Source organism: Pongo pygmaeus, chromosome 3, assembly GCF_028885625.2.
Source record: "Pongo pygmaeus isolate AG05252 chromosome 3, NHGRI_mPonPyg2-v2.0_pri, whole genome shotgun sequence".
NCBI classification, from domain to species: Eukaryota; Metazoa; Chordata; class Mammalia; order Primates; family Hominidae; genus Pongo; species Pongo pygmaeus.
In genome coordinates this window covers 87,767,665-87,791,376 of record NC_072376.2, presented here as the reverse complement: position 1 = coordinate 87,791,376, position 23,712 = coordinate 87,767,665, and the positions used below count along the sequence as shown (strand labels likewise).

At 42.2% G+C, this 23,712-nt stretch overlaps 1 protein-coding gene across 1 annotated transcript; it reads right to left on the bottom strand.

Annotated features, from left to right (window-relative positions):
- Positions 1 to 7,973: 7,973 nt before the first annotated feature.
- Positions 7,974 to 18,291, bottom strand: ODAPH (odontogenesis associated phosphoprotein). The gene is given in 5 exon segments (XM_054485765.1): positions 7,974 to 8,216; positions 8,219 to 8,576; positions 16,077 to 16,120; positions 16,488 to 17,946; positions 18,206 to 18,291. Coding segments are annotated over 4 exon segments (528 nt in total). The 5' UTR covers positions 16,555 to 17,946; positions 18,206 to 18,291; the 3' UTR covers positions 7,974 to 8,157.
- Between the last annotated feature and the right edge of the window lie 5,421 nt (positions 18,292 to 23,712).

Genomic DNA, 23,712 nt, shown 5'->3' with positions numbered 1-23,712 from the left:
ACAAAACCCCATCTCTACAAAAAAATACAAAAATTGATCTGGCATCATGCTGCCTGCCTGTAGTCCCTGTCCCAGCTGAAGTGAGAGGATCTTTGGAGCTTGGGAGGCTGAGCCTGCAGTGAGCTGTGATCATGCCACTGCACTCCAGCCTGGGCAACAGAGCGAGACCCTGTCTCAAAAAAAAAAAAAAAAAAAGAGCAAAATGGACAAAAATCTCTACAAATAACAAACAAGATAACAAAGAATACCTATGGATGCTTAAATGTGAAACATGCTGGGTGTAAACATAAAGCTGGGAACAGGGAGAGGAAGTGGGTCTCTGCCTGCACATTTTGATAGGGTGCCCAGGCAACTGAGGTAGAATTTCATGAATGTCCTGAAGAAAGGGAAGGAGCCATGTGGATATCTGGGGGAAGAGCAGACAGACCTGCAAGGGCACAGACCCTGAGGAGGGAGTGTGCTTTGTTAGTTTGGGAAACAGAGAGGAGGACAGTGTGTCTGGAGTGGAGTGGGAAAGGAAGAGAGTGGTGTGAGATGAGTTCAGAGAGGAGGAGGGTGGAGATGGGGAGTGAGTAGGCCAGGTCCTGCAGGCCACGGTGAAGACCTGGACATCTGTGTCAAAAGCTTGCAGAGGTGATTATTTGTTTGTGATGATCCCTTCCACACAAATCATTGAACTCCTACTCTCCAATCTATATTTTTCCAGTGATGAATCTGAGAGAGAGATTTTCTCTTTGGAATGTGTCTCTATCTGTTTTTGTGGTTCTCTGGCTAGCCAACCGTGTGATGTCTGGCTAGCCAAATGTAACCTCTGCTAGGGTTACATTTAAGACTGTTGAAAGATTTCTGGTTTAAATTTACCCTAGCTGGGAGGGACGAATGTTTATTGATATATACTAAAAAATATTCAGGGAAATCCTACTTAATACAGCCTTGGTAACTGCCAGTCCACAGAATATTCAAATGCTTGTTTGACAAACAAAAGCTACAACTGTAATTAGGGTGCATTTACTGATTTTCTGTACACTGCAGCATTTTTTGTTTTTTGAGACAGAGTCTCGCTCCGTTGCCCAGGCTGGAGTGCAGTGGTGCGATCACAGCTCACTACAACCTCCACCTCCCGGGTACAAGCAATTCTCCTGTCTTAGCCTCCTGAGTAGCTGGGACTACAGGTATGTGCCACCACACTGTAGCATTTAAAATTTTTCCAATTAATATGTAACTTATATCTAGTAAAATACGTACATCTTACATATATAACACGATAATTTTTTATAAATGTATACACCTTTGCGACCGCCACCCAGACCAAACAAGATACAGACTACTTCCAGCTCCTACCACGCTCTCTTTTGCCCCTTTCTCAAACCAAGGTCATCATTATTCTGGCCTCTATCACCATGGATTAGTTTTACCTGTTCCTGAATTTCACGTAAATGGAATCTTACTCTATGTATTCTTTTGTGACTGACTTCTTTCACTCAGTATGGAATCTGTGAGAATCATCTCTGTATTAATAGTAGTAATCTGTTGGTTTTCATTCATGTGTAGTATTTCAGTGCAGGAAACAAAAGCAATGGATTTACCCATTCTACTGCAGGTGGATGTTTGTGTTGTTTTCAGTTTAGAACTATTTTGTCACACTTCAGTGTTTTTTGTTTTTATTTTTTCTTTTTGAGACACAGTTTCGCTCTCGTTGCCCGGGCTGGAGTGCAGTGGCGCCATCTCGGCTCACTGCAACCTCCGCCTCCTGGGTTCAAGTGATTCTCCTGCCTCCCAAGTAGCTGGGATTACAGGTGCCCACCACCACACCTGGCTAATTTTTTGTATTTTTAGTAGAGATGGGGCTTCACCATGTTGGCCAGGCTGCTCTCAAACTCCTGACCTCAGGTGATCCGCCTGCCTTGGCCTCCCAAAGTGCTGGGATTACAGGCGTGGGCCACTGTGCCCGGCCACTTCAGTGGTTTTACTTGATGATGACCCCATGTGTTGCTGAGGTTTATAGAACTGATTGCCCGATGCACATTGTTCAGTTGTGTCTACTCTTTCATACCTCCCACCCTTGGTTGGTTTGTCTCTCTGCTGTTTAGAACAAACCTGGAGCTTCCTATAGGAATCTGATCTCCACTTATGTTTGACTGTAAAACTAAGTGAAATATGCTCTGTGCTTGAAAAAGTGGTAGTTCTCTTTATTTTATCTTTATTTATTATTATTATTATTTTTGAGACCGGGTCTCTGTTGCCCAGGCTGGAATACAGTGGTGTGATCATAGCTCACTGCAGCCTCCTAAGCAGCTGGGACTACAGGCATGCACCACCACACCCAGCTAATTTTTTTTTTTTTTTGTAGAAACTGGGTTTTGCCATGTTGCCCAGGCTGGTCTCAAACTCCTGGACTTGAGCAATCCACCTGCCTCAGCCTCCCAAAGTGTTGGGATTATGGGTGTGAGCCACCATGCCTGGCCTATTTTTTCTTTTATTATTATTATTATTGTTGTTGTTATTATTTTGAGACAGGGTCTCCTTCCATCATCCAGGTGGGAGTGCAATGGGGTGTGATCATGGGTCACTGCAACCTCGACCTCCTGGGCTCAAGCAATCCTCCCACCTTAGTCTCCTGAGTAGCTGAGACTACAGGCACTTGCCACTACTCCCAGCTAATTTTTTATTTTTGGATTTTTTTGTAGAGATGGAGTTTCACCATGCTGCCCAGGCTGGTCTCCAAATCCTGGGTTCAAGTGATCTGCACACCTCGGCCTCCCAAAATGTGAGGATTACAGGTGTGGGCCATCAGGCCTGGCCTATTTTTTCTTATGTAAAAAAGTGCTTGAGCCAGGTGCGGTGGCTCATGCTTGTAATCCCAGCACTTTGGGAGGCTGAGGCAGGTGGATTGCTTGAGGTCAGGAGTTCCAGACCAGCCTGGTCAACGTGGTGAAACCCTGTCTCTACCAAAAATATGAAAATTAGCCAGGCGTGGTGCACAACTGTAGTCCCAGCTACTTGGGAGGCCAAGGCAGAAGAATTGCTTGAACCTGGGAGGCAGAGGTTGCAGTGAGCCGAGATTGCGCCATTGCACTCCAGCCTGGGTGACAAGGGCGAAACGCCATCTCAAAAAAAAAAAAAAGGTGCTTGAGCATTGTAACCCTGTCTTCTTTAGAATCAGAGCCAGGTTTCTCTAGATAATGTAGCTGCTCTGGGAGTTTGTAGTTACTGCTATGAAAATTGGATACTTCTTACTTCTTGTTATGGACTGAAGTGTGTTCCCCCAAATTCATATGTTGAAGGCTTAGCCTCCTCAATACTTCACCATGTGACTGTTTGGAGATGGAGACTTTAAAGAGGTGATTGCTTTTTTTTTTTTTTTGATGGAGTCTTGCTCTGTCACCCAAGTTGGAGTGCAGTGGCATGATCTTGGCTCACTGCAAGCTCCGCCTCCCAGGATCACGCCATTCTCCTGCCTCAGCCTCCCGAGTAGCTGGGACTACAGGCGCCCACCACCATGCCTGGCTAATTTTTTGTGTTTTTAGCACAGACGGGGTTTCACCATGTTAGCCAGGGTGGTCTCGATCTCCTGACCTCATGATCCGCCCGCCTCGGCCTCCCAAAGTGCTGGGATTACAGGCATGAGCCACTGTGCCCGGCCAAAGAGGTGATTAATTTAAAATGAGGCTGTTAGGAAGGGCCCTAATCCAATCTGACTTGTGTCTTTATAAGAAGAAGAAATCTAGTCACACAAGAGAGACACCAGTAGCACATGTACACAGAGAAATGACCATGTGAAGAGGTGTGGCCATCTGCAAGACAGGGAGAGAGGTCTCACAGGAAATGAAGTAGGAAGCAGGACTGGACTCCAGAGGCGGGGCTTAGACATCAGACCAGATTGAGGACTAGCTAAAACGGGGGTGGAAAGTGAGGAGGAAGCACCCTTCAATAGCCTTCAATCAGACATACCCACCAGTGTGCCGTGTCAATTTACCATTGTCCTGGCAACACCCAGGAGTTACTGCCCCTTTGCATGGCACTGACCCAATGACCCAAAATTTACTACCCCTTCCCTAGAAACTTCCTGCATAAGTCACCCCTTAATCTGCATGGACTTACAAGTGGGTATAAATATGACTGCAAAACTGCCCTGGGGTACTACTCTGTGCCTACAGGGTAGCCCTGCTCTGCGGGAGCAGTCACAAAGCTGTAACACTGCCTCTTCAATAAAGCTGTTTCCTTCTACCCCTGGCTTGCCCTTGAATTCTTTCCTAGGCAAAGCCAAGAACCCTCACAGGCTAAACCCCACTTCGGGGCTCACCTGCCTTACATCAAAACCAACCCTGATGGCACTTTGATCTTAGACTTCTAGCCTCCAGAAATACATTTCTGTTGTTTAAGCCACCCAGTCTGACATTTTGTTATGGGAGCCCTAGCAAGCTAGTAGACCTCCTCAAATAATTTTTCAAATGACATGAGGTAACATTTATAGAATAAGTAGCCTCTTTAACATTTTTCATTTTTAATCAGGAACCTAGCAAACTCCATTGTTGACCATGGTTTAAATGTGTTCACAAACCAATTGTTCAGTAGCAGACCCCACACAGCCCACATACCCTTCTGGCTAAGCTGTCTCTTGTTGACACGTGCTGCCCACAAAGCCCTGCAAGGCACTTCCTCACTGCTTAGATGGACAGTATCCTTTGTGATGAGACCGGTGTTCAATATAAGGTGCTGCTGTTTCCTAATTGTCCAAAAGTTGCTGCTGTTTTGCAGGGTGCCAGAGCAGCAGTGGGTTCTGTGCAGAGGTGGAGATAATGGCCCCCTGCTCAAATCTGTGCCACACTGTGTCATCTTCACTCCAAATCAGCTCTGTTATGTTAAGAGGCCGCCAGTGTCTCTTAAAACACTGACATCAGCTTCTGGTGCTCACTGCCAACTATGGAGGCTCAAATTCAACCCAAGGGGCTGGCTGGTGGTGGTGGTCGTGGGAGGTATGCGCTAGTTCATTTCTTCTCTTTCTTCCTTTGCACCCAAACTTCCAGCTAAACTTTTTCTTCCTCCCCCAGTTAAAAACTACCCTTCCCCAAATAATAGTGCTCATCTCAGTCTCAGCTCAGCCAGTCTACATGCCCCATCACTCTTATAACCAATGTGAGCCGCTGAAAGGCTGTTGTTAGTGTGGGAAGGTGGGAATGGGATTTCATTTTTAACTTATCTTCAAGGGCATGGATACATTTGAGATTATTTTTTTGTGTTGTTTTCATTAATGCTTTTTAAATATTGTTCTTGAAATAATATCGAACTCTAGAAGAGCTGCAAGAATAGTACAAACAACTCCCATATACCCTTTAGTGAAATACATCAACTGGAAAAACATTTGCCACATGTGGTTTATTACTTCCCCTCTGTCTGTCTATCTGTATATCTATCTATGTATCTATCTATCATATATGTGCACGTATCTGCATATCTATGCATATTTTTCCTGAATCTTTTGAGATTTAGTTGCAGAAATCATACTTATTTACCCTCAAATGCTTCAAAATCTATTTCCTAAGAACAGGAATGTTCTCTTACAGCATTATGAAATTCAGGAAGTTTAACCTTGACAGAACACTATTACCTAATACATGGTCCAAATTTAAAATTTGTCATTTGTCCCAGTTATGCCAAAATGTCCTGTCCCTCCCCTTCTGACCTCCAGGATCTAATCAGAGATCACATATTGCACTGAATTGTCATCCACTTCAATCTCCTTTAACCTTTGTCTTTCATGACATCTACATTTTTGACGATGCCAGTTTTGCAAATGTTCCTCAATTTGAGTTTTTTTTTTTTGATGATTAGATTCAGGTTATGTGTTTTGGGCATAATTAGAATTTTAGACTTACAATACTATTGTTGTAATTCTTGCCTCAAAAGAAAAAAAATGCATTGAAGAGTTATTATACGCTTCCCACAGACTCCCATTGCTTCAAAAACAGCTAGTCGAAAGGAACTAATTTAAGAAACTAATTCACATAGAGGTATTAGTGGTTCCACATTATCCTTCTAATTCAATAAACCTGCTAGGAATCTCTGTATTTAAAAAGTGAATTTATGAATCCAAAGGAATGATGCAAATTTTTCTAAGTCACAAAAGCATACACTTCCCTCCCCCAAATAAGCCTTTTGCATGCCTAGGCCTATATTTTTAATAGCAGGTGTGGGCTGCTTCTCATATTCTATGCATGTTCCAGGGTGAGGAATAATGCAGTTCTACCTAGAGCTGTGTTGAAAAGGCCCTTACTCTGAAACGCTATAGGAGTAGCCTGCCTTCTATAATTAATGCAGTGATTAATGCATCGAAGCTGTTCATCCATCATTAGTTTGTCTTAGTTTACCTGAGGCTTGCATATTACTTAGCAAGTCCTTCAAGGACTAGATTTCAGAACAATTAAATTTTGAATTGCAAAAGTTCTAACATTTTGGAAGAGAAAGCCCAGTCAAAGGTAGGTTAGTTTTTGGCAGTTGCTGGCACTATGAGGACACCGAGTACCTAGGTGAGTGGTGAGCATACCAGAATAAAGGAGGAGAGTCAGAAGGGGAGGTGGGTTTCAAATACAAACCTTTATCTGTCTTCAAGTTTTCCTGAAGCTGGCCCTTTTCTGGTATGTCCCCATCAACCAAAAAAAGAGAGCAGGTAGGGTTTATTTCAAAATATAGTTTTGTTTTGTTTTTCTGATGAGGATTTCAAGTAGGTTTTTATTGAAGCCTGTAAATTTGAAGCAAAAATCTGTTCTTAAAATGAATATTTTCTAGAATGTGAATTAAATAGTTTTTTTCTTTTTTGATCATTTTAATAAAGCAAAGAAACATAGCATGATGATTTTATCTCTCTTTCCTTTTTCAGGGCAACCATTCCCAAAGTCCTTTCATGTCTTCGTCCTGATTTTTTTTTTCTGTTTTTGTAGCAGCAGCAGCAGCAGCAACAGCAACTTTTGCATGTAGATCTTGGGAGGAAAAAGTGCAAGCCACTGACCACATATGCAGAACTAAAGTTCTTATGTTACAGGCAAGATAAGTGGCATAAACAGGAAGATGTGTTTTACAGTGGCCAAAACAAATAACCAATGAATGCAATCTGTGGGATTTGTTTCTCATATTGCACCCTGAGAATACAAGGTTCCAAGAGTTGAGTGAACTTATGTCTGTAGAGTTCTAGAGGTACCAGAATATTCTTGTAGCAGTTTAATCAGGCTTTTTGAACCTGGAATTACGTTAAAAGTTTGAGAGGAAGTATATCATTTTAGCCAGCATCTATGTAATGATAACGGGAAACAGTGAGAAAATTATCAAATTAATTTGCATCAGTTGAAGTCAACATTAAAGTAAATTTAGATACTATAGTTTAAAAGTAATTATTTGGGGCTGGGCGCAGTGGCTTCCACCTGTAATCCCAGCACTCTGGGAGGCCGAGGTGGGTGGATCACCTGAGGTCAGGAGTTCGAGACCAGCCTGGCCAACATGGTGAAACCCCATCTCTACTAAAAATACAAAAAATTGGCCAGGCGTGGTAGCGGGTGCCTATAATCCCAGCTACTTGGGAGGCTGAGGCAGGAGAATTGCTTGAACCCGGGAGGCAGAGGTTGCAGTGAGCCGAGATAGCACCACTACACTCCAGCCTGGGCAACAAGAGTGAAACTCTGTCTCCAAGAAAATAACAATAATAATAATTATTTGGGTTAGACAAGAGAGTTTATATCTTTAAAGTGTTATCTACAGTCAGACTCCTCATAACTTTTTAATTGCTTTAAGCTTTATAATTTCTTTTAAAATTTACTTTGTCAATGGACCTTGCTCTGTACGTTTTCCAGTGAGTATAAAAATGGTGTCATCAGTGTCTTCATGTGGTTTATAATGATCTCAATTTATTTAAATCCTGTTTAATTTAGAGGAGGAGATGGATTCTTTCAGCATCTTAGTATGGATAGGAATTACTAGAGCCACCCATTTAAAGATTTTATTTGCATAAATATCCCGTGACCATAAGAGGTTGAGGATAAAAATAACGTGGTTATTGTTCAATTTTGCAAACATCAATAACCTATGATCCAATATCTTCACTGCTGACAAAGAGAACAGTTTCTAGTCAGTGGTGTTTAGGATACTTAATCTTCAAATCCAATAGTTTTAGTTTCGAAAGATAAAACAGAAATCTTTTTGTTGCTTTTTTCTGAAGGATAGGCTTCTTTTGCTTCAGTATGTTTGGGTTTCTCTTCCCTCTCAGCTTTCCTCAGATGAGCTTCCTCTCTGGAGTCTTCTTCTGGGGAAATATCTATAAGTAAGGTGACGGTGTGGCCAATAAAATGGCTGGAATGGAAAACGGTGGTTACACCTTGAAGGGAGGAAAGGTCTGTTTGGAAACCGAAAATGGATTCTGGGCCTTCGTGGAAAAAAATGGAAGGGACACCTGGGTGTGTTTGTGATGGGCTGGACCCTTGTGACCGGACTCCTCGGGGCGGGTGGAGGGGTGAGTGTAAAGATCTGGCAGTCGGTAGCGTCTGCGTTATTTTGTGAGTCTCCAGGAGGGGTAAATACCTCTTCTTGTCCTGTGGAGAGGAAAACACAAGTCAGGAAACAGTTCTGGTAACAGAAGCCAAAGAGTGGTTTAGAGTGGTGGCAGAGGAGAAAGATGGGAAGAGATAATTAGAGAAATCTCAATGTATATTTGAAAGAACTGCCAACGTTCAATGAAGTGAAACACAGACACACCAGATGACCCAGCATTTCCACTGTGGGGAATTTACCCAAGAGAAATGAATGTTTATGTCTATAAAAAGACTTGTTCAGGGGTGTTCACAGTAGCCTTATTCATAATAGCCTAAATGGAAACAATCTAAGTGTCCATCAACAGAAGAATGCATGAAGAAACTGTGTATATTCATACAATGAAATAGTACTCAGCGATGAAAAGGAAGAACTACTAATACCCACAACATGGATACATCCCATGAATGTTGAGCAATAGAAGTTAGACACAGAAGTGTACATACTGTACAACTCCCTTTATATGAAGTTCAAAAACAAGCAAAACTAATCTATAGTTAAAAAAAGTCAAAATAATAATTCAGCTTCGGGAAAGGATAGGTATTTTTTAGCAGAAAGTGTAGCCAGGGACCACTCTTTAGAAATGTTTCATATCTTGATCTGGGTGGTTGGTACATAGATATGGTTATCTATCTATCTATATGTATACACACACAGGTGTACACACACATATATAATTTTTATATAAACACATATATATGTACATACATATGTTTATACACATACACACATTTATATGTACCCATATGTAAAATGTAATCAAGCCTTACCTTTAAGATGTGTGGATTTTGGCCGGGCACTGTGGCTCACACCTGTAATCCCAGAACTTTGGGAGGCCGAGGCTGGCAGATCACGAGGTCAGGAGTTCGAGACCATCCTGGCTAACATGGTGAAACCCCGTCTCTACTAAAAATACAAAAAAATTAGCCGGGCGTGGTGGCGGGCGCCTGTAGTCCCAGCTACTCGGGAGGCTGAGGCAGGACAATGGCGTGAACCTGGGAGGCAGAGCTTGCAGTGAGCCGAAGATCGTGCCACTGCACACCAGCCTGGCTGACAGAGTGAGACTCTGTCTCAAAAAAAAAAAAAAAAAGATGTGTGGATTTTATTGCATGTAAAATATAACTAAATAAAGAAAATTCAGCTGAAAAAAAGAACTTAATTAATGTTAAGAAAATAAAAATAACTGTTCAAAAGTTCTGCTTCAACTGCCCAAGCAGTGAAATAATTTCCTAGGGGAAGGGAGGGGCCATCTACAAGCAGCAGGAGAAATAGCACTGAGAACCAGGATACAATTATTTTTTGAGAAGAAATTTGGATCAAACCCAAGTGTCATAGTCTTCCTTGGCTGTATCATTGAATCAAATTGGCTACAAAAAAGTAATCTTTTCTTTGGAAAATTGTTCCTTCACTCCCTTAGAGGCTTGCATATACAGCCTGGAAAGGGCTGCCAGTGTGAATGAGGATAAAATGAACTTCCCCCGTAATCCCAGCACTTTGGGAGGCCGAGGTGGGCGGATCACCTGAGGTCAGGAGTTCGAGACCAGCCTGACCAACATGGAGAAACCCCGTCTCTACTAAAAATACAAAAATTAGCCTGGCGTGGTGGCGCATGCCTGTAATCCCAGCTACTTGGGAGGTTGAGGCAGGAGAATTGTTTGAACCTGGGAGGCGGAGGTTGCAGTGAGCCGAGATTGCGCCATTGCACTCCAGCCTGGACAACAAGAGCAAAACTCCGTCTCAAAAAAAAAAAAAAAAAAAAGAACTTCCCACAGGAAGTTGAGAGTGCTGAGGCACTTATGAAGGACTAGATTCCCCTCTCGTTTGGGACAGTTGAATTCAGATTTCTTGGCTGTATTGGATATGCTTGTTATTTGCCTATGTCCACAGTCCCTCATACATATTCTGTTTCATCGATGAACCCTGGAAATGTCAGTTGTCAGTCCTACACACCTTCTGGCTATGGCTGATTGGACCACTGATAGACACTCAACTCATTCATTGTCTGGTCAGTGACCAATCAGATTCTCACTTAAGAACTGAGCCACAGTGGAAGACGTCAGTGGAAGGTGTGGGGCACGGGCTGGAGTGTCAGGTTTTGTCCTGTGGAATGTTGAGAATGCAGAGAAGCCAGCCTGCACATAGAAGCAGCAAAATAGGGAAGCCTTCTGGGACAGAGGAAGAGACCAGAAGCCCTGTGGTAACAGAGTGATGTTGGGAGTAGCAGCCTTAGTGTTTTTTTTTTTTTTTTTTTGACGGAGTCTCCATCTGTTGCCCAGGCTTGAGTGCAGTGGTGCGATCTCGGCTCACTGCAGCCTCCACCTCCTGGGTTCAAGTGATTCTCCTGCCTCAGCCTCTTGAGTAGCTGGGATTACAGGCGCCCGCCACCACGCCTAGCTAATTTTTGTATTTTTAGTAGAGATAGGGTTTTGCCATGTTGGCCAGGCTGGTCTCGAACTCCTGACCTCAAGTGATCCACTTGCCTTGGGCCTCACAAAGTGCTGGTATTATAGGCGTGAGCCACCATGGCCGGCCAGTTTTTGGCTTTTCAGGGAGACCTAGCTATTCTTAAGTTTCTTGGAGATATCATAATAATCAATCCACCTCCAGCTCTACTTGTTTCTAAAGCTAGCTTGAATGGGTGTCTGTTCCTTGAACAAAATACCAACCCCTTCTCCCACAGCTGCTCAGGGTACATTGAAATTCTAAAACTGAAACTAGATTGAGACACTTTAAACTACAGAAAACGACCAAATCCCACATTAGTGGCTTTTTTTCTGGTAAGTTCTGAACCTTACAGGAAGAAGACATTCTGTCAAGAATCTAGTCGCTAGGAGAGAAGCTAGTCTCGTTTTTTTTTTTTTTTTTTGAGATGGAGTTTCGCTCTGTTGCCCAGGCTGGAGTGCAATGGCACGATCTTGGCTCACTGCAAGCTCCGCCTCCCGGGTTCACGCCATTCTCCTGCCTCAGCCTCCCGAGTAGCTGGGACTACAGGCGCCCGCCACCAGGCCTGGCTAATTCTTTTTTAAAAAATATTTTTAGTAGAGACGGGGTTTCACCGTGTTAGCCAGGCTGGTCTCGATCTCCTGACCTTGTGATCCGCCCACCTCGGCCTCCCAAAGTGCTGGGATGACAGGCATGGCCACCACGCCCGGCCAAGCTAGCCTCTATTTTAAGCCCCATCTTGACATTTTGCTGTCAGCTCAGGCTTAAAGAGGCCTTGAGCTCTGCCACTAGGTTAACTGAGCTCCAGCCGTTAAAAACCACCCACCCCCTGCCTCTTGTGCTCATCTCATTTCTAGAAACCTGAAGCTACTCTCTAAATCCTCCTCTAACAGTTGGGTTTCAGAGCCTGCAAGGCAGGTTTTCTCTGACTCTGGGATGTCCAGTAGCGTTCAGTGCTCTCTTTTTCTGGGAATTTTCAAGGGTGCAAGATCAAGGTATAAGCTTGCTTCAATCACTTACCCAGGAATGTGGGCAGGACCACATAAAACCACATTCTTCGAAACAAACTAGAACTATGGTGATTCTATCAGGTTGCTAGTTAGCTAGCACAAGTGTCCTAAAATGTGGGAGCAATAGTGATTGGTTTGGGAACCTGTCACATCTTACAAAGTTAGGGCCACACATCTGAGAAAGTGGGTTGATGCCATTTATGGTCTCTGACTTCAGCTGATCTAACACTGCTCATTAATTCTTTTAACTTTGTTCTTCTCTGTTCCTTATCTTCTAAACCTTTGCTGTCTTCTCAAATTTCCCTCAAAATTTTCATTCTTCATTCATCTGAAGAATTTACTTTGAAACTCTCTCTACCTTTCTAAGTTGATTAATCAGCTTCATATTCCGGAGAGAAAGCTGAGGTAATCTGCCATGAACTTCTTTGGTTCCTACTCCTCTCTCTTTAAAGTCTGTACACCTACTGATTCCATTTCTCCCCCTATTTAATCCATTGGAATCTAACCCTGCCTCCTTCCCTCTCCAAAAGCCACTTTGGCAAAAGCCATCAATTGTCCTGGGCTTCTGAAAAGGTGGTTGCAGATGCCCGGAGCACTCTTTGCGTGGCTAACTCCTATTCAATTTCAAGTCTCTCTCTCTCTCTCTCTCTTTTTGTCAGGGAGGCCTTTCCTACCCAGAGGCTTGGTTAAAACCCTTTGCAACATGCTTTCTTAGCACCCTGTGAGTCCACTTTCATCATACTCATCAGCTGTGTGATTATTACTCAGTGGCTATATGCCTGCTCCACTGAAAGATCTATATGACCGTCTTGTAGACTGCTGCCTCCTCATCCCTAGCACGGTGCCTCCAGTACAATTGAATTGCTTGAGAGAAATCTCAGTTTCTATAATTGCAAAGTTACCAAGTTCCTACTTCTCAGGAGTAGTGTGTTGAATAATAAGCAAATATTTCCCCTTATGTAACATACTGACAAGCTATCAAAGGCACTGGATGTCAAAGATGAGAGCTCTTCTGCAAGCTTAATAAGACCAAAGTAGGTCAAATATTTAAATGCAGATTAAAAACATTTTGAGAGACAGAATAGCAAAGTGTTTAAAAGGATAGGCTCTAGAGCCAGGCTTCCTGAGCTCTGCCATTTAATAACTGGGTGAACATAGATTCCTTAACCTCTTTGAGTCTCATTTTCCTCCTTTGTAAAATGAAGAAAATAATACTACCCATCTCATCATCTCTTTGTGAGTGTTACCGGAAATAAAATGTGTAAAGGGCTGAGAACATTGCTGGACGTACAGTTCGCACTTAATAAGTGTTAGCTACAGTTATTAATCTTGAATGTTATGGAAACATTCTGTTAGCCTGAGCACCATCTTCTTAGGCCCATAAAATTTGTGCATTAAAGATAGGGCTACTGGGGACACATGTTACTAGAATAGGACCTCCCCAATGACAGGGACTGTTGACTCTTGGTCACTGCTGGTGTCTCCAGCACCTAGAATAGTCCCTGGCTTATAGTGGTGCTCAGTAAATACTTGATGAGTTAAATGGTCAGTCCGACCTTGAATGTTCCTCTCTGTATATTTTTGTGGAGTTCAGTGAGTATTTAATTTCAGTCCCAGAAAATCTGCAATAATAATTTATATTAAAAATTGGCTGGGCGTGGTGTCTCACACTTATAATCCCAGCACTTTGGGAGGCCGAGCCAGGCAGATTACTTAAGCTCAGGAGTTCAAGACCAGCCTGGCCAACATGATGAAACCTCGTCTCTACTAAAAATACAAAAATTAGCCGGGCATGGTGGCGGATACTTTTAACCCCAGCTACTCTGGAGGCTGAGGCAGGAGAATCATTCGAACCCAGGAGGCAGAGGTTGCAGTGAGCTGAGATGGTGCCACTGCACACTCCAGCCTGGGCGATAGAGGGAGACTCTGTCTCAAACAAACAAACAAACAAACAAAAAATTAGAGTATAATAGAAGAAACAAGGCAAAATATTGCTTGGAATTTGAATATCAGTTTTAAGGTGGTTTATTATAGTCTAGACATGAAATTCATAGCATACCAACAACTACGTTAAAAACAAGTACTTTTTTAAAAAAAGGTAATGATGAAAGACCTTTTTTTTATAATTACCTATACTCTGTGGTTATTTGGGCAGACAAAGCTGGCTTGCAGTGAACTATACTGATTTTAAGAGAAGTCAGCTTTCTACTTAAAGTTTAAGTGTGTAGTTCTTCCCTTACATGGCGCATGGAGTCTTAAAAACTAATTCTCATGTGCTTTCAGACTTGAGCCAGAAAGAATAAGTTCTATGATTGATTTACTCACAATAACTGCAAAACTCAATTTATTTTGTATACTCACAGAATGACTATCTTGGTCAAATCTCTAATTTCACAGATAAAATATCGGAGCCCAGAAAGTATCAGACAGGCCTCTTTCAATTCTATGCTGTGAATCAAGTTGTTTCTACAAGGTACAGGTTACTACATTAGGGGCTCTGGCAAATGCAGAGATGATTAAGATTAAGAGCCTGAGCTCAAAGAGTGGGCAGATGCTATGAAGCCGGGGATCTGCAGTACAGAGCAGATGCCATACGTGCCGTAGGTGATGCACAAATAGCTGTAAGAATTCAAAGGTGTCAGAAAGAGAAACTGCAATTTTAAAATTATGTCTTAACAAAGACTTTGTAAAGGCAAAATCATAGTGGCATTTAAATGTTGTGCCTTAAAGCAGAATTGCAACAAACAGAGGTGAAAGAAAGCAAGAGGAGGGAGCAGCTGTGGTTGCTGCCATGCATCAGTGAGAAGGGGATGAGTATGGAGATCCACACATGACCTCGTCGGGCAGACCCAGGGTGTGTGTGAATGAGCGATGAACTGGAAGCAGGGCTGCTGGGATAGAATGAAGCTACATTTGAAGGACTTCGAGGGATTGTAGGGAAAATTGAGCCAAATTCGGAAATCAAATCTGATGTTTCAATGGGTGTTTTGTTTTTTGAGACAGAGTTTCACTCTCGTTCCCCAGGCTGGAGTGCAATGGCACGATCTTGGCTCATGGCAACCTCCACCTCCTGGGTTCAAGCAATTCTCCTGCCTCAGCCTCCCGAGTAGCTGGGATTACAGGCATGCACCACCACACCTGGCTAATTTTGTATTTTTTGTAGAGATGAGGTTTCTCCATGTTGGTCAGGCTGGTCTCGAACTTCCGACCTCAGGTGATCTGCCCGCCTCGGCCTCCCAAAATGCTGGGATTACAGGTGTGAGCCACTGCACCCGGCCTCAGTGGGTGTTTTTAAGATGTGAATAAAATAAATCTCTAATCTCGTTATAATTTATTTAGCTATGTGTTTACAAAGCCTCCTGAGGAGCGGTTCACTTTTTGCAGAGAAAGTGGCAGGTGGCTAGTTTTGTTTTATGATGCTTCTTTTAGATGTCACTTTTAGCAGGTAAGGCTTGGGGGCCTTGTCTTGGGATATGGGGGCAGGTTTTGTTCATAATCTATGCCCTGTCCCCTGATTGCCAGAGTGTGTGCAGAGGTTGGATCAGGGGGTTTCTGAGCATTCCACAACCAGCTCTTATGTCTCTCCCCATCTCCTGTCTATTGTGAGCTCTGAGGGATGGGAACAGGGAATCTGTCTGGGGATGAGCAGGGTTTGGCTGAGCCCCTGCAAAGCCCCCTCCCCAAGACATGTGAAAGGGGCGAAGGGCTCTGCTTGACTCCTAGGTCCATCTTCCCTAAACAGCATCTAGTTTTGGAATTAAAATAAACTGAAGAAAAGTTAGATCTAGGCTCCCCAAGATTTCCTCCCCTTGTATTTCCCTCTTTTCATCCCTTCCCCAGCCTTTTATTTCCTTTTCCTAGGGGTTTGCAAACCAATTCTAAGGCTCAGGACACATTTTGTAGTGGGAACAAAGAAAGAGAATAGGAACAGTTGAGAAATGGAATCTAATATAATCCTAAAGAAAGAAACCTGTGCTCACCTCTGTGGCACCAAAATGCAGCTCAACAGATGTGATTAATTAAAGCAATGAGCAAAGACTAAATACCCACCATGTGCAAATTAATATGCTGCTGGAGATAGAAAGTGGACAGTGCTGTAATTCAAAGTGGAATTGTTAGCTTTGTAACCATAATAACTAGTATTTGTGTAGCGTTTTTAGCTTGAAGAGTTTTTCACAGATGATAGCTCATTTGGTCCTTACAAACCCCATAACTTCACATATGAGGAGTCTGATACTCAGAGATGTTAAGTGTGTCTAAAGTCACAGAGATATTGCTGAGACGAGGACCAAGGTCTTCAGGTGACAAAATCCAACCTCCTTCTCTTTAACCACACAGGCTGATGGAAGCTGAGGTAAATATTTCCAATTTATGGGAACGTATAATCATGGAGCCAGTTTTGTCTTTTCCTACAACTTATTAATTAGTGGACCCACAGTAGAATAAAAGGAAAACCCTTACCTTCTGCCACAGTTACCACCAACCAGCATACCAGTAACCAGTAGGAGAAGCAGTGTCTGCGAGCCATGGCTTCTACTGAGCAGTCACTGCGTTGAACCCGATGTTGCTTTAAAGGGGAGTTGGTGAGTCACCAGCAGCCTGATTCAGGTAATTTGCATTTGCACAGTGGACCACAGAGATCAGGGCTTGCGGTGTGAGGGTAAGAAATCAGCAAGGAAATACCAGACAGTATTTGTCAACCAGAAGCTTTTTGGAATGACAGCCAGATATCAGTCATCTCTCCTCAGAGGGGGATTTTGGACAACCACGCCTTCACCATCCTTCTAATCCCTCAAATCTTCTCCCATGTTAGTGTCTTTTAGTTGTGTATATCAGTCTTCCTCTGCAAGAGAAATAAGCTGTCCAGAAATACGCAACAGTGCTTCGCTCTGTGCAGCTTACCTATTTAAAAAGCGAAACAAGAGGGAGAGGGCATCACCCGGAGGCTTCCTGATCCCAGTGGTTTGCAGTGGAGAGTTGGGGATCATTCTTAGGCCCCCAACTAGGGTTTATGCTGCTTCTCTGCTCTGCTTTTGTCCAGGAGGCGAGGGCAGCAGAATCAGAAAGTGATCTTCCCTGGTGGTCATGATGGTCACTGTCTAAACAAACATAAACATTTGGGAGAGTAACTTAGTGAGCCGTCCTTTCACGGCTCCTCCTGATTCACCATATTGCATATAAGACGGACATGACACGTCTACGTCCAGTTGGTTTCCTGAGAGAAAGGCTTCATCAGCTGCTGGATATATGAGAGGGGATTGTCACAGGTGATTAAGAACATGGACCTTGGAGTTAGGTAAAATTCCAGTCTTTGTTCCTTTTCTTACTAGCTGAGTGACTGTGGTGAGTCCCTGAGACTTGCTGAAGCCTCAGGGGCCTCATCTGTAAAATGGGACTTGTGGTACTACCCTCAGAGGAATTTGTGAATTAAGGAGATGCTTTTTAAAAAAAAATTTTTTTAATTTCAGTACCTTTTGGGGTACAAGTGGTTTTTGGTTACACGGATGGACTCTATGGTGGTGAACGCTGAGATTTTAGTGCACTCGTCACTCGAGCAGTGTACACTGCACCCAATATGTAGTCTTTTATCCCTCACCCCCTTCCCAACCTCCCCCACCCCTAGCCTCTAAAGTCCATTATATCATTCTGTATGTCTTTGTGTCCTCATAGCTCAGCTCTCACTTATAAGGGAGAACATACGATATTTGGTTTACCATTCCTGAGTTACTTAACTTGGAATAATGGCCTCCAGCTCCATCCAATTTGCGCAAAAGACGTTATTTCATTTTTGTTATGGCTGAGTAGTATTCCATGGTGTATTTCTACCACATTTTCTTTATCCACTCATTGGTCGATGGCCACTTAGTTGGTTTCATATCAAGAAGATAATTGACATACAGCTCCAACCACAGTGCCTGGCCTGTGAAAGGGAGTGTTTGTGATTGTCATTAAATTATAATAACTCCAACTGATAATTTATTCTCTTAGGAGGCTGTACTTGCCAAATCAGTTAATCACTGAAAAGACCTCCACTTTAAGCAGAACATTTTCCTGGGTATCATATGAAAAAAAAAAAAAAGAACAAACTAAACATGGTCCCTGTCTTTGAAGGACTGACAATCTAACAAGAGAGGCTGTGCAAACTGAAAATCAAAATGAATAAGGATGCAAACACTCACAGATAGAAAATGGAAAGTTCCTCAGGCTTGATGTTAGTCCTAGGCAAACTTCCAGAACAGATAATCAGATGGTTGATTTGTCAGCACTTTGAAAAGGAATCAGGAAACATCCAGGACAAGTTGAGTTCATTAGACTATCCATTCATTCAATAATTCTGTATTGACTTTTATTTATTGTGTCAGACACTGGTCAAGGTGCTGGGGCTAAAGATAAGATTCCTGCTCTCATGGAACTTATAGTCTAGGAGACATTAAAAATTAACTCAGGAATAACAATAAAGGGTTTTGAGTGCTAAGAGAGAGGAAGGACTGAAGGCCATAGGAGAATGAAGTAGACAAACACAGTCTGTAATTTTACATCAAGGGGTCAGTATCACATATGCTACTTTGTCCCCTGCATTGGAAATACACTATAATGCCAATAGAATTAGATTCACATAATCACTTTAGCCACTGCCTGGTGTTTCATTTTATAGATTTACTGTAATTTATTTAACCAAACTTTTAACTGATGGACATTTCTATTATTTCTTCTGATTCTCTTTCTTTTTTGTTTTGGAGTGCTAATGAGCTTTCATCTTAAATGTTGATGAAAATAAATAACAAAAGCAAAATAACTTATTTTTTCATTCAAATCTGTTGTTCTGAAGTTTATAAAATAAAGGAACAAAATTTTAAAAGGAACACTTTTTTTTAAATTTTGAGATGGAGTTTCATTCTGTTGCCCAGGCTGGAGTGCAGTGGTGCGATCTTGGCTCATGGCAACCTCTGCTTCCGGGGCTCAAGCAATTCTCTTGCCTCAGCCTCCCGAGTAGCTGGGATTACATGGCTACTCAGGAGGCTGAGGCATGAGGGTGCGCCACCACACCCAGCTAATTTTTTTTTGTATTTTTGGTAGAGACGGGATTTCGCCATTTTGGCCAGGCTGGTCTCGAATGCCTGACCTCAGGTGATCAGCCCACCTCGACTCCCCAACATGCTGGGATTACAGGTGTGTGCCACTGCGCCTGGCCAAGGAACACAATTTAAAAAAATTTTGTCAAATTCTTATCCAGCAGAAAATTCTAACATTTCTTTGTTATTAGTGTATAGAATAACTAAGTCTTGGCATATCTTATGTCTTTGTATGTTATATATAGAAAGGAGCCAAGTGTTTCACAACACGTAAAATCAATGAAACTGGTGTGAAGTTATCAGATTCATTTGCCAAAATCCTTATACCTTAAAAATACGAAAATATTTCTGAAAGCTTATTTCAAATGCAGTAGTTTTGGTAAAAATATCTTTTTAGTCATATACTTTAGTTATCCACAAATCATTTAGTTGCAGACTGATCAATGAGACTCTAATGTGTACGTTTCCCAATGTCAAGAAGGCTATAAATGGCTTTGAGTCACAGTTGTTAATCCAGTGTGTTAAGGGGAAGGGCCCATGTACGTAGGCCAGTTTGTGTTAGGTCTTTTTCTCACAATGAGAAATTATGAGGTATTGAGAGGAGTTAACATTTCTTTCCTCAAGACTGAAAGACATTAAGTGGTAAGATTGAGAGTCAGAACTGAGATTTTTCTGATTCCAAAATTTATGTTTTTTCTTCTAATTAAATACACGGTCATATGCTGTATAATGACTTCTTGCCAATGACAGATTACATATATGACAGTGATTCCATAAGATTATAATGGAACTGAAAAATTCCTATTGCCTAGTGACTTTGTAGATGCCATAAAGTCATAGCACAATACATTACTCACATGTTTGTGCTGATGATCCTGGTATAAACAAACCTGCTGCACTGCTAGTCATGAAAAAAGTATAGCACTCACAGTTATGCATAGTACATAATACTTGGTAATGATAAATGACTACATTACTGGTTTATGCATTTACTATACTATAGTTTTCATTGTTATTTAAGACTGTACTCTTTCTATTTACAAAAAATAAGTTTGTTCTAAAATAGATTCAGGCAGGTCCTTCAGGAAGTATTTCAGAAGAAGGGATGGTTATCATAGCAGATGGCAGCTCTATACATGTTATTGCCACTGAAGATCTTCCAGTGCAACAAGATGTGGAGGCGGAAGACTGTGACAGTGATGATCCTGACCCTGTGTAGGTCTAGGCTAATGTATATGTTTGTGTCTTAGTTTTTAATAAAAAAGTTTAAAAAGTAAAAAAAAATAAAAATTTTAGAAATAGAATAAAACTTATAGAATAAGAATACAAAGAAAGTATGTTTTTACTACTGTACAGTGTGTTTGTATTTTAAGCTAAGTGTTATTACAAAAGGTCAAAAGGTTAAAAATTTTTAATTTAGGCCAGGTGTGGTGGCTCACGCCTGTAATCCTAGCACTTTGGGAGGCCGAGGCAGGCAGATCACGAGGCCAGGAGATCAAGACCATCCTGGCTAACATGGTGGAACCCCATCTCTATTAAAAATACAAAAAATTAGCCAGGTGTGGTGGCGGGCGCCTGTAGTCCCGGCTACTGAGGAGGCTGAGGCAGAAGAAAGGCATGAATCCGGGAGGCGGAGCTTGCAATGAGCCGAGATCGGGCCACTGCATTGCAGCCTGGGTGACAGAGAAAGACTCCATCTCAAAAAAAAAAAAAATAAAATAAATTAATTAAATAAATACAATTTATTTATTTTTTAAGACAGAGTTTCACTCTTTTGCCCAGGCTGGAGTGCAATGGCGCAATCTCGGGTGAACACTGCAACTTCCACCTCCTCGGTTCAAGCAATTCTCCTGCCTCAGCCTCCGGAGTAGCTGAGATTATAGGCATGCAACACCATGCCCAGCTAATTTTTGTATTTTTAGTAGAGACGGGGTTACACCATGTTGGTCAGACTGGTTTCGAACTCCTGACCTCAGATGATCCACCTGCCTCGGCCTCCCAAAGTGTTGGGATTACAGGCGTGAGTCACCGCGCCTGGCCAAATTTAATGTTTTTAATTTAAAGATTTATAAAGTAAAATAGTTATAGTAAGATAAGGTTAATTTATTATTGAAGAAAATATTTCCATAAATTTAGTATAGCCTAAGTGTGCAGTGTTGATAAAGTCTTCAGGAGTGTAATGTCCTTCACGTTCACACACCCTCACTGCTCCACCCAGAGCAACTTCCCATCCTGCAAGCTCCATTCGTGGTAAGTACCTTACACAGGTGTATTTTTTTTTAATCGTTTATATGATATTTTTACTCTTCCTTTTCTATGTTTGGATACACAAACACTTAACCATTGTGTTACAACTGCCTACAGTATTCAGTACAGTAACATGCTCTACAGGTTTGTAGCCTAAGAATAATAGGCCTGTACCATATAACCTAAGTGTGTAGTAGGCTATACCAACTATGTTTGTGTAATGCCTACTATGATGTTGGCACAATGATGAAATTGCCTAATGATGCATTTCTTAGAGAATATCCATTTTGTTAAGCAATTCATGACTGAATTCACTTTGTTTTAAACATCCATTCATTCATTCATTCATTCATTCATTTACTCACTAATTCATTAGTGTATTTATGTTCTTATTTTAATGGGCTCTTTTGTTTTATATCCTTCTTCTTAACAACCTGTGAGAAAGGAGGCTCTTTCCTGCCAGCACCACTTAGGAAAGTCCCGGGGAAGATCTCTGGTTGGCCAAGCCTAGGTCTTGTGGCTGGGGAGGGCGGGAAGGGTCCATTACTAGAGGAAGTGTGGGGACAGCAGAGACTGGGCCACTGGGGATGTCAGCCGAGGAGCTACCCTGATTTGTGTCTAGTATATCTATAGCGTCAAGTGGCCTTCCCACTCAATCAATCCCAGTATGTGTGTGTTACTCAGAATGCCGGATAACAGGCATAGGACAATCAATGTTCCTGTGAAAAAGAAAAGAGAACAACTTTTTATGACCCAAAGCCTGGGATTGCTATAAACAATACTTATACTGTAATACTTCCTTGTGGGGAGAATCTTAGGAAATAGTTGTCAGTGACTGTAGGATCTTGTGGTTCAGTGACATCTTGGCATGTGAACTTGTCCCAACCAATTGTCAACCAAGACGGAATTATTCATTGGTTTGTCTGTTCAGTGTCTGTATCTAAGTCACCTTGAAAAAAGTTTCCAATATATGTAGTGAGACATATTGTCACAGAAGGATTATTAATCTAAGAAGGCTTTGTTAAACTTCTTAGGGGAAAGTTCCTGATGTCCTCCACCACAGGTTTGGAGCCCAGAGAAGCAGGGCCTCTGGCACCTGGGAGCGTAGCTTAGGGAGTTGAACTTTGCTGTTTCATCACTTAGTTCATTCAACAACTATTTATTGGGTGCCCACTATCTGCCAGACACTATTCCAGGGGCTTGGGATACAGGTAAAAGTACCTGTTCCAGTGGAGTTAACATTCTAGTGTGGTAGAGACAGAGAATAAACAATAAATACAACACATGAGTAAATTAGTTAATATGTTAGAATATTCCAAAATAGGTGCTATAAAAAAATAAAAGATGATCAGGGTAAGGAATGTGGGGGAGTTGGAATTTTAATTAGAAGATGATATTCTGGTGGGCACCGTGGCTCATGCCTGTAGTCCCAGCACTTTGGGTGGCTGAGGTGGGCAGATCATTTGGTCCCAGGAATTAGGAGTTCGAGATTGGCCTGGGCAACATGGGAAAACACTATCTTTGCAGAAAATACAAAAATTATCCAGGTGTGGTGGCCCATACCTGTAGTTCCAGCTACTTGGGAGGCTGAGGTGGAAGGATCACTTGAGCCTGGGAGGTTGAGGCTGCAGTGAGCTATTGCACCACTGCACATCAGCCTGGGTGACAGAGTGAGACCCTGTCTCAAAAAAAAAAAAAAAAGAAAAAAAAAAAAAGAAAAAAAAAAAGGTATTCCAACAAGGACTTGAGGGAGGTGGGTAAATTATCCATGTGCATATCTGGAGGAAGAACGTATCAGGCAGAGAGTACAACCAGTGCCAGGGTCCTGAGACCGAAGTAGGCTTGGGATGTAACGCAGGACAGCAGGGAGACAGTTGAAGCTGAGGCCGAGTGAGTCAGGGGAACAGGCATAGAAGACGTCAAGGATTAATGGGAGGGGAGATCATTATTTTCAGTGAAATGGGAGGCACTGGAGGGTTTTTCAGAGAGGTATAACATGATCTTACATTTAAAAACGACAACTGTGGTCACTATGTAGAGATGGCTGGGGGCAGGACGGTCCAGCTACAGCAGACAGCTGCAGTAGTTTTGTGGGGAGATTATGCGACTCAGATTGGGGTGGTAGTGGTGAAGGTGTGAGAAATGGGGAGATTCAGGGCATATTTTGAAGGTAGAATTGACAGGATTTCCTGATGAACTGGAAGAGGGTGTGAGAGACACTGAGGAGTCATAGATAATACCATGGCTTTTGGTCTGAGCATTTGACCGCTGGAGTTAGGTGTGTTCAGATGATGAGATTATGGTTGAGTTAAAAAAAAAAGTTATTATTTATTTTTTTTTTGAGACAGAGTTTTGCTCTGTCACCC